The sequence below is a fragment of the Daphnia pulicaria genome, chromosome 1 (assembly GCF_021234035.1).
Source record: "Daphnia pulicaria isolate SC F1-1A chromosome 1, SC_F0-13Bv2, whole genome shotgun sequence".
NCBI classification, from domain to species: Eukaryota; Metazoa; Arthropoda; class Branchiopoda; order Diplostraca; family Daphniidae; genus Daphnia; species Daphnia pulicaria.
The window spans coordinates 4694184-4705132 of NC_060913.1; the positions used below are offsets into that span (position 1 = coordinate 4694184).

Sequence of the window (10949 nt, forward strand, 5' to 3'; positions counted from 1 at the left end):
TCCAGTATTCTTCTCAAATTGAACTGTTTGTATTATGCAGATGAGCAGCAGCAGTCGTTGTCATTGTCTGTCTTTTCGGCAGAGACTAGCGCGCCATATATAGCGCACTGTGTGTTGTAGCTGGAGGGTTCAATTCTCTATATGTTATGTCAGTGATTGAAAATTGGCCTGTTCATTGAAAAGCTGCATGTAATATTCCCGCGTCTAGCCGCTGGGGTAGTATATATCTAGGAAACTATGTGCTCCTGAGAGGACTGTTATACATCTGACGGCTGCACTTTTGATATTAGAGCACTTGTATGCCTTTTCTTGATTCTTTTCTCCGTTGGTCTCTTTTTTTTTCTCCCCCTCAATGGGGACTTCAATTGTCGAGATGGAGAGAAGAAAAGAGATTCGACTCTGAAAGAAAATATAACTCTCTCTCTCTCTCTGTGCGTGGGTGCAGCAGTCGAGAGCCGGGCCAAAAGGGAGAAGAAGAAGAAAAAGATGAGCTAAGAATGTCACAAATAGAATCAAAAACGTGTGTATTCACTCTATATATTCCTCCTCCCATCCATCCAGCACTGTATATAAACACGCTATAGCCTAGTTCAGTCAGAGTCAAAAAAGATATGCGACTCATACAACAACGCGCGGGCAGCAGACAATAAGAGCCAAGGGAGTGGATGTAACGTGTACGCAGCGTCGCAGCAGGAAATAAAATTCCCTCTTCATCATTATTTCCTCCTCGGCTTTGACAATCATTTCCCATTTAAGAGATATGGAAAATCTGTTCAAACCGACAACACTCTAAGTGCATCCCGATTTTTATTTTAAAATTTCCTTGTACAATGTGCATGGGTTTCTCGCATTTCAATAGTGCGCGCACTCGTTGCTCCATATTTATTATTTATGTCCATATTGCGCCATATTGTGGAATGTTGTATAACTGGGCGACACAAGGAGCAGCCAGGAGCGTGTACGCATCATTGGCCACGAATGGAAAACGCCATGGCATTTAATAGACACGTAATGCAGGCAGCGCCCAGCACACTACGTTGATTTGTGTACCAGCATCAGCACGTCGTATATATATTAGATGGCATTAATCTTTTGTTTCCCCATATTATTATACAATCGCCGCTCTCATAAGGCGCACAGCACAGCTCTATTGCAACTTGTAAGGAGGCCTATAAATGTCCTTCTTTTCTCCTATACCCGTTTTCTTATCAAAACGGCGGTTCTTGGCCATTCACTAAGAAAAAAGGTGGCTCCGCTATTTTAAACAGTAACATCATCACCTTTATTTTTTTTCTATTATCTCCAATTCACAATAGACTCTTGCGATTTAATAGATTTAATGTATAAGCAAAAGCCCAGATTTAAAAAAAAATAATAACTGTTAACTATGCATCTGTAGCTATATGGCTGGCGGCTGATTAATATAATTAAATGGTTTGGCGCGCATGCGCTGCCTCGGCAACGGTCGATTGATTCCTAGCCTACAAGGAAAAGCCAAAAATTCGTCTGCGCGTTTGTATTTATTATCGTCTCGTCCATTTGGGGAAATAAAACGATTGGCAATCGTCCAAAAGGGGAAGCCGGAAAGAGAAGGAGGGGGCCGGGTCTTGATGATAGACGCGGTCGTGATATGGGAAAATCGTTGGACCAGATTTGGATGTAACTGCGGACGTTAAATTCGGAACGCGGGATGTAACTGAATGGCGCTCCCCCGCCTGGCAAGTGCTTGCCTCCTCCACCTGCTTTCCCCAACGAATTCGAGCCACCTCCCACCTGTTATTCGATGACATCAAAATTCAAACATTTCTTTTATATCTTTTTTTGGCATTCCCATAGAAAATTCACATTTTTTAAAATACCTCTGAATTGATTTTAATGGCTGGCATTACGTGACTGGGCATAGGCGGCGGAGGAGGAGGAGGTGGCGGTGGTGGAGGTGTTAGACCTGCCGCCATTTGAAGTGAAGCTCCGCCATCTAAAAGTAAACGCCGGAATTGTCTTGGTGTATTATGCAATATGATATTGAAATAAATTACCCTGGGAGCAGGCAGGTGCGTCCATGTTACTGATTTCTAAAGGCTGATTGACTTTAGTTGGTGCTGGAGACGAACGGACACCGCTTTTCTCTCCGGCTTGAAATGGGGCGATTTTTCCACTGCTACTTTTGCGGCCAACGCCGCTCTTGATTTCTTCCGATTGTCTTCTGAAATATGGAATATGAAAAATGTAATCTAAAGGGAACAACAGCGTGCAGCATTAACGAAATAATTTGGAAATAATTACAAAGAAGGAACGAACTTAATGATTGCATATCAAAATAGAAGGGGGATAACAATGAACAGATTGAGAGTCGTGAGGCGTTTTTCTTTCTATTGTCTTTTTGCGGAATAGATCCACAACCAAAAATGGTATAAGTGAGGGGAGTCCATTGTTGCTGTGAAGGCCCGTTGTATACCGTATACAACGTCAAGGGTAATGCCTGGATCGTGACTTGCCTTCCCAATCGAACAATTCAAAAGCCAGCACCAATCGCATGATGTGGTATGTTTGTTATTCTTTGATCACTCGCTCCGAGTTTTTTTTTACTTGGGGTTATTTCTTATTTGTTTCCTAGCTCGGAAATTCGTTGATTTCCTACTCTGTATTATGCATGGGAGTGGCGCTGTTTTCTTGGCTATCGCACCCAGAAAACCTTGCACGAGCCACCCCAAAAAGGACTTTCTAGTCAGCAGCACTCCTTCCTTTACCGTTGAATAGGTACATATCGGATGAAAGAAACAAAAATTGAATCCAAATTCCACTTTCCACTCGATCCAGCTGAAATCTTTTGCAACTCGACTTGTTTTTATAAATTTGAAGGGCAACTTGTGAATATTGTTTCCATCAGGATGCCTTATTGACCTAGAAAATCCCACCCATTTTAGATAACGTAACGGTGGACACACGGTCGTGATGGTGGCACCACCACCACTTCCAACCAATCGAAATTACACCACTTTCCCCGGGTGGCGTGAGAGAGTCACAAATTCTGTTTCTGCTGGTTTTTTAGACTTATTCAATCTTTATATTCGCTTTCCATCTCTCTCTCTCTCTCTTTCGTCTATTACTGTTAATATTATTATCATATTTTTGGCGTCGTTACTTTTTGATTGATCCGGTTTATGGTAGTCATTCACGACGTTTCCTTTTGAATTTTCGTGATAAAACATCCATCCCGACGACGTTGGACGTGTGCTTTCATTATGGAAATCACTCAGCACCGTTGAAGGTGACGTGTGGTAAGATTAGACGGACTAAGATTAGGGGGAATTTCACACACCTGCTGGTTTATTTGATTCGTTTTTTCTCTCTTATTCCTGGCTTTTTCTCGTTTCGTTGGCTTTTTTTTCCTTTTCGTCTTTTTCAGGTCAGGTGCAGTTGGACGTTCCCCTATTTGGTCATTTACAACGCACCCGTGTCAACAGTTGTCTTCGTCATTCACTACGCAAAATACAGCTTTAAAAAAAAAAGACAAAAATGAGAGAGAAAACTCGGCCATAAAAACATCGTGAATGTCTCCTTCCATGTCAAAAAAAAAAAAAAAATAAATAAAAGAACTCTCCGACTCTTTTTTGACTTTTCTCTCTTCACCTTTGGCAGTGCGGCTTTTCTTTTATTTTACTTTGAAAATACCAAAAAGATGGGCGTGTTTCTTTGTTTCAAACCTCAAATATTGTCGCAATGGACGAATGAAGAAAAAGAGTTATATGTTAGATGTCTCTACCTGTGTCTACCTGAATTATTATCCTCCCCTCTCTTTTTTTTCTTTCTGGAAAGGTAACGAAAAGGATGAAGAAGAAAACATCATCAACTTGACAACTTTATTTTCAACCAAATGTCCCGTTTCTCTTCTGAACTTTTCATTTAAAAAAAAAACGAGAACAAATGAGAAAAGTTTTGATGACTTCTCGTTTTACGGCCAAAGCAACAACCAAAAAAACAACGTAAATCGAACAAAATTAAAATAGCGAAATGTGATGAACATACAAAGAAACCCGTTTTTCTCCCGAAACATATAATAGTTATAAATGATGATATAAAAACAAGCCCAAAAAAAGAAACAAGGCCGTTTTCTTCTTCTATGGTGTTGAAAATAGGCGAACACAAAGAAGCCATAACAATTTCAAGTCATTGCACTTTCGACATTTGATATTATAAGGAGAGAAACATTAAAAAACAAAGACGCCTAGCATAATAGATACGACGAAGCCACTTAAAAAAAAAAGAAAAACACGCCCAAATCCCGCAGGATAAACAATTACGTTTGGTTTGCACAAGATAAAAATGAAGATACCGAGAATTCTTGTCATGTCCTGCCTACGATTCCGCCTCCTCCAATTTCCAAAGAAAAAGAAAAGTCACGAGAAGAAAAGAAGACGCTATGAAAGAAAATAAATAAATAAGAAAAAACGATAGGTGATCCTTGCGTGTCCGTGAATCGATTTGGCGGATTGATGGGCAAATGGCGTGCGGCTCCCATCATCATCATCCGCAATAGAGGATGCATAAGGAGAGGAAAAAGGGAACCGCCAAACATTGCTGCAATAACTTTCCGGCAACTGGAAGTGCAGCCCAATGTGCTCGGAGAGTTCCTCCAGAATCATCACCGTGAAATCGCAGAAATTGCAGCGGAAAATGTCCGTGGCTTCGTTGGACTCGTGTGATGGCCGATGTGAGCGATCAGATCCTCCTGGCTGCCACACCTGTACGGGCAGTATTGGCAAGAAAACGGCTCCTGGACGCTCTCCTGGACACTTGTCCTGCAGCTAAATGTGTTGGCGGTCGGCCGTCGACAGCGGCTGCTCGGGCAATTGAATCGTCGGGACGGCGGTGGTTGTCGGCGGTGGCTCGTGGGTTTCGACGTCCATGGCTTCGTCGGCCGTCGTATCGGCTCCGTCGACGGCCGTCTCGCTCTCGTCGTGCCTCTTCATGTGCTGCAGGAAATTGGTGTAGTACTTGACGGCGTAGTCGCAACGGTCGCAACGGTCGCAACGGTAGCGCTGCTTGGAGCCGTACAGATTAAAATGGGCTTTGAACTGCCCCTTCATCTCGAAGCTGGACGGGCACTTGGAACACTGGAACCGTTTCAGCGGCTTCGTATTGTTGTCCGTCGTCGTCGTCTCGGCCGTCATCTCGTCCTCGTCTTCCGTCTGGTGCAGGTGCAGCTTCTCATGCTTCGTCAAATTGTCCTGGGCCTTGACGGCGTAGATGCAGAATTGGCAGCGGAACGGGCCGTTGCCACCGTGCAGAGAGATGTGGTACTTCAGCGCTTTGCTGTCCGGATCGAATCGAGCCGGACACAGCGGGCAATTGGCCCAAGTCTTTTCGGCAGTGATGGCAGTTTGACTGGGTTTCACCTCCGATTCCTTCCGGCGGGTCAAATCTATCGCCCCTTCCTCCTCGTCCGCACTGCTGTTGGGTTGGACGGCCAAAATGCGAGGCTGCGGATGCTGTTCAGACGCGCCGTGATGTTCCACCAGCACCTAATCCATCAAATCAGCTGTCAGCTTCAAATTTAAAATGAAAATGAAAAACAAATCAAGTACCTTGGTTCTTTCTTGATATTCGCGACTGTGGACCATCCAATGGGCCAGCAGGTGGTTCTCTTGGCGGGCCGTGTAAGAGCAGACGTCACAGCGGAAGGCCAGTTTGACTCCGTGAAAGCGTTGTGTGTGTGTGAATCAGGAGCTCCGTCTCGACCAGGAAGCCGGCCGGGCAGTGAGCGCAAAAGTGCAACTTTTTTCCCGCCGCCACCTTTGGCGTCTTCGCCGGCCCGACCCAGCAGCAAATCCAATTTCGGTTGAGGGGAGGCACTTCCGGACGACGAAAGCGACGAACAAGATTCTTCCGGCCACTTGGCGCAACTGCTCCTCGTCGGATCTCGAAGGATCGGCCAGGGCGTGGATGATGCCCAGCACGTTCTGGTGGACTTTGACGTGGACCGACAAGACGCCGGCGTTGTTGCACCGGTAATTGCACATGGAGCAGGCGTGCATGTTGTCGCCGGCAGCGCTGCCCAGCTTCGTCTGGTGTCTCTTCTCGTGCTCCTGGATGTTGCTCTAGCGGACGTTGACGTGCGGGCAGTGGCGGCACTTGAACATTTTGTAAAATTTCGTCCACCGCGACACCCACGTCAGCGGAATGTCCAGCAGCGAAACCGTGGCAGAGTCCGGCAGACGGGCGATCGTGTTGGGATCCTGGCCCAGGTGGGTGTAGCCTTCTGCTGCTGGATGCGGCCGCGACGGCCGAGGAAGGCGAACAGCGAACAGGCCGAGATGGGCGTGGGCGAATGATCTCCAGCAGCGGCCACCATCACTTCGTCGTCCGCCATTTTAATGGCCTCGGCGGCTTCGGCTTCGGCTTCGGCTTCCGACCCGATGGCATCCGAATTGGACGCGTAGTTATCACCGTCCAGGAGGCCGACGGGCGGCAGGCCGTGGACGCTGAGGTTTTGATTCAGCAAATGCCTCCGGCTGACGTTGTAGGAGCATTGCAAACACTTGTAAGGTGCATCCCCGCGGCCGATGGAACTGCCGGTGGTAAACGTATTGGCTCTTGTTATAACTGGCCTACGGGCATGAGCTGCAACGGAATCTTCTCCCGGAACTCGACTGTTCCGCGGTGTGGCTCGGCTGTTTTGAATGAGTTAAAACGTTAACTTTCAGTTTCAAATGGATCGCGGTATCATCGCCACGCCAAACATACCGATCCAGATACCAGAGCCGAGGAGACTAAGCACGAACCTATAGCGCAATGAAGACGAGGCAATCTGTAAGAAAATTCAAAATTACATTTTAAAATAATGCCGAATGAAGATGAAAGGATCGTTTTTACCTGGATCAAAAGAGACAGCAATCCAAGCACTAGTAACAAGGTGGAGAAAGTAGAAAGTACCCACAGTTGGAGTTCTGAAGACGAAAACCTGACGATTCTTCTCATACTCTTGAATCCAAATTTGCACACGGGATTGATGTTCAGGAGCCTCAGCATCTTGGAAGGTCGTTAACATGTTGACCTGAAAATTTCAGTCCCGACGCCACGTTCTTTCTCTCCGCAGCCATCTGTGGGTGTTTTCATAGCCAGAGAGATTGATCCTCCTTAAGAGTCGTCGACGTAGACTTTCACCTCCTTCATTCTTCCCTCAATGGCAGTACAGGCGGCACTCGCGGCAGCCAGGACTTCCGGGCCATCTGGCATGTTTGTGAGTAGATTTCGATAGGTTTGTGGAGTAGGCCGATCTAGCGCAACTTGATAACCGGTACTCTGGATACGAGTCAAAGACGTGACAATGGCTTGCCAATCAAACATCAGATCATAGATCTTGGTACGAGCTTCAGGCAGTGGCGGATGCAGATACCTGAAAGAAAAACAAACATTAATCAAGAACGTATAATAAAAGAAAAGCAAATTGATTAAGTCCACTCACATCGTCTGGTTAGTAACGCAAATTTCATGAATAATTGTGCGGATCTGGGGCTGGCCGCCAAGTTCCACTGCATCGGTGTCCTTTTTTTTTCGTAAAATTTCTATTAGTATCAATTTTTTTGTATTTCTAACAATGCAACATACCATGGTGTAGTCGACGTCGACTTCTTTGCGACCCTCAAGAGCAGGGGTCCAGGCCTGAATTCCACCAATTCCACCACCGGAAGCCAAACGCTTTTCTAATTCTTCGTCTAGTTTAGTGACCCATTGTTGCAAATTCGAATACTGACGAAGACTCAGGTCATCTTCTGGATCTTGGACAAGATGTCAGCAAACGTGTTGGCAGAATAAGCGCAAGTCTCCAGCGAGCGAACATCGACATCAATTTGCTCTTCGATAGCCAACAAGTCATCAACTTTCTCATGAAAATGGAAAAGGCATTCCGCGAGACGTTGAACGTATGAGTCCAACTTGTACGATTGCAACACTAAACCGACTCCCTAATCAGGAAAAAAACGTGAATTTTTGAGTAAAAATCGAAGAAAATTTATTATTACCTCAGCAATTAACTGTTGGGCTTCACAATGCATTCCGGCCGCCAAAAGGCTGGCGTTGTATTTTTCTTCCATCTATAAATATTTCGAATTCATATTAGTTAGTAATGGACACAACACAGAAGGGCTCCTATTAGTCTTGTTAAAAAAGCAAAGTAGTTTTCTTTTAATTATTTAAAAAATCGCAATAATGAGATAAGCACAGAAATTTGTTTAAGCATGCGCAGTTAGCCCAGCCAGGGACAGTTAACCCGGTTTCTTTTGGTAAAATGTGAAGCGGACGTGCGTGACTCTTATTACTAAAATCAATTATAGCTGTCAGGCTGGTTTTAAAACGGTAAGTAGAGAAAAGCCGTGATACTATAGAAAGAAAAAAAAATAAGGGAAACAACGGCACTAAAGAGTAAAGGCCAACCTTTGAAGGGGCTGAAGCTGTCCAATAGCCAGCTATGCCGTTGACATAACAACAGCCTAATGATGAGGGAGGAAGAGAAAAGAGATGAAATATTTGAGTGTAAAAAATAGTGGGCTTTCAAACCCCCTAAATAAGACTGTTTTTTTATGTTTTTTTATTGTTTCTCAAATTCATCTCTTGTCAAGTAGATAGAAAATCAAGTCTCAGTATAGAAGGTGGTCATTTTCTCTTTAATTGATGATTAGGTCCCTCAATGGTCAATTTATGGTCTCACATGGTCGTACACGAGGGCATTTAAAGAATAAGGGGGAAAGTTAGAAGTGGCAGATCTTCAACTCACGTAGAAGAAAAGCAAAAATTTGGAGATGAAGTAAACAGTTTGCATCATCACCCCCAGCGAACGTGGTGGAGCATATCCTCTACAGACTACGTCTACGATTATACAAATATTGTAAAAAAAGATCCAACTTGCTTCCTGTCAACTCAGATTACAAGCACTACCAGCAAAGCTGCGTGTCCATAGCATAGCCTGCAGACGACTACTGATCCACCAGTTGTAGACCGCGAGCTCCTCCCACGACCCGAGCAAACCAATAAAAAGAGATTGGACAAAACGAAACTTACATTACGGTAATTTCTCTAAGATTAAGTGCAAGCCTCTAAATTGCTAAGAACGATGGTGTGTTGCGCTGACTTTATTGCTATCGCCACTGGAACTAGTGAGTTAATCAGCAGTTCCACCGCTATTTGGTGGACCATGACGAAAGCATGTGCAAGTGCTTGATTATTGTTAAGCCATTCAGAAAATTTCTGAAAAGATGCCGGGCATTACATTACGAGAAAACAGAAACTGAGGCCTTATTTAAGGAAAGTGATGTAGGTGATGGAGGTGATGGAAGCTATGTGTATAGTAGACAGGCGCGAAGAAAAAGCAATTTATTTTTGAATTGTCGTTTGTATATTGAAAATCGGTAACATGTTATCACAGGGAATTAATTTTGAGCAACGTTGAATACGTGCAAGGTCAAACAGTTTAACCAGAACATCTAACCGAAAATCTTCAATATATCATACTGGGGAATGGGGATTCATAAACTACCTGGCAAAATTGCAGAAAATGCAGCCTCAATGAATAACCAAGAGGAATAGGGAACGCTTAGGTACGACGGGGGAATAAATAGTTGTCGGATTTATACAGTGATGCTTTAGAAAATCAATCCAAAAAAGAGTTTTAACAAGAGAATTTTGCTATCAGTCTACCTCGAGTAATGCAAACGTCAACCCCCTCCTTCCCTCGACTTAATGTTTGCTCAGCGACAATTTCCCATTACTATCTAAACGAGCCGTCTGAGTATGAAACTTCACTTGAAGTGATTTACCGTTGAAATGGACGCTCTGGTTGAATCGATACTGGCAGCTTTTGACGTAGATATGACCATCTTGCTCGCCGACGTGTTTGAGGGTTGAAGTTAGCTGATGTGTTTCCAAATCGAGATTCAGTTTCAGACTCTTTAACTCGCTTGTTGCAGAATAGAATCTCAGGCCGTTTCGCTCGATGCTGCAAAATTATTAGAAAGAGACACGTCATCGATAAAGAGCCATATAACTTATACGATTATGTATTCGAAAATTTACCAGATGTTTTCTTCAGACTTGGAATTCCACAGTTCTTTGGATGGCATGTGATGGAAGAACGACGAAGCACAGCCGCAAGGTCTCTGCATGATTACTTGATGCCGATCAATCTTTTCCCACTTATGATCTCTCTCTGAGATCAGTTCCTCGAATGACTTGAAGGATTCCCAACAAGTACGGACGCCAGCTTCGTCAATCACATATGCGACTCCACGTTGATTGCTCGAGAATTTGATTGAGTAGGGCGTAAATTTTACATAACTTGAAAAGAAAAATGACTTCAAATTATTAAGAAACAGTAAATTATACTTAATACCAATTTACCAAGCCTTTCCAGAGTGAAGAGTGAAACATCCGAACAATCCTCGTTTGTTCTTTAGCACATGTCCCAAAGGATGCGAGAATCCCCAATTCGACAAGTTGTTGTCAGCAAATGCAGAGATTTCCGAAAGCTTATTTTCAATAAAAAATGAGCCGTTTTCTGCGGTGTACATCATGAAATCTTCAGGCATAGAGTCATTTTCGGCATTCAGAGGGAAACCTTGAAAATCATCTTCTTCTTGAATGCCAACTGGAAGAAATGGTGTAACAGGAAAATATGGACGAAGATCATAGCTTTCAGCAGGTTGGTTGAAGGTCAAACTTTCAGGGTAGATTTCATAGCATGTTTCAGGGATTTGTGGTACTGGCCAATGTTGGTGTTCGTAAAGGTGTGTTGTCTGGGGATGAAATGGCAAGCTCTTCATGCAGTAGCTGTTTGACGGTGCCAAGTTTACATGCACACACATTGCAGTATCTTGCTGAAACAAAGCCATGTGAGGAGACTGCATGACATACACGGTATTTGGATTGTAGTTCACAGGGCTCATGGCAAGGGTATC

General features: G+C 44.1%; 3 protein-coding genes and 1 long non-coding RNA gene across 4 annotated transcripts; all 4 read right to left on the reverse strand.

The window, feature by feature from the left end:
* Positions 1 to 1461: 1461 nt before the first annotated feature.
* Positions 1462 to 2535, reverse strand: LOC124326615 (protein diaphanous homolog 3-like). Its single transcript, XM_046785567.1, has 4 exons — positions 2496 to 2535; positions 2037 to 2231; positions 1860 to 1975; positions 1462 to 1773 (listed from the first exon to the last, which is right to left on the reverse strand). Exons 1-4 carry the CDS (start codon positions 2533 to 2535, stop codon positions 1477 to 1479), a joined length of 648 nt encoding a protein of 215 aa, XP_046641523.1. The 3' UTR covers positions 1462 to 1476.
* A 1331-nt stretch (positions 2536 to 3866) lies between these two features.
* On the reverse strand, positions 3867 to 5969 carry LOC124343605 (zinc finger protein 64-like). The gene is made up of 2 exons (XM_046797000.1): positions 5586 to 5969; positions 3867 to 5522 (listed from the first exon to the last, which is right to left on the reverse strand). The coding sequence occupies exons 1-2, from the start codon at positions 5619 to 5621 to the stop codon at positions 4806 to 4808; spliced, it is 753 nt and encodes a 250-aa protein (XP_046652956.1). The 5' UTR covers positions 5622 to 5969; the 3' UTR covers positions 3867 to 4805.
* An 18-nt stretch (positions 5970 to 5987) lies between these two features.
* Positions 5988 to 8095, reverse strand: LOC124344088. Its single transcript, XR_006919542.1, has 5 exons — positions 8022 to 8095; positions 7609 to 7964; positions 7466 to 7545; positions 6874 to 7396; positions 5988 to 6808 (listed from the first exon to the last, which is right to left on the reverse strand). It is a non-coding gene; the product is annotated as an uncharacterized LOC124344088 (long non-coding RNA).
* Positions 8096 to 9372: 1277 nt separating this feature from the next.
* Positions 9373 to 10949, reverse strand: LOC124343395. The gene is made up of 3 exons (XM_046796715.1): positions 10393 to 10949; positions 10069 to 10329; positions 9373 to 9991 (listed from the first exon to the last, which is right to left on the reverse strand). The coding sequence occupies exons 1-3, from the start codon at positions 10935 to 10937 to the stop codon at positions 9733 to 9735; spliced, it is 1065 nt and encodes a 354-aa protein (XP_046652671.1). The 5' UTR covers positions 10938 to 10949; the 3' UTR covers positions 9373 to 9732.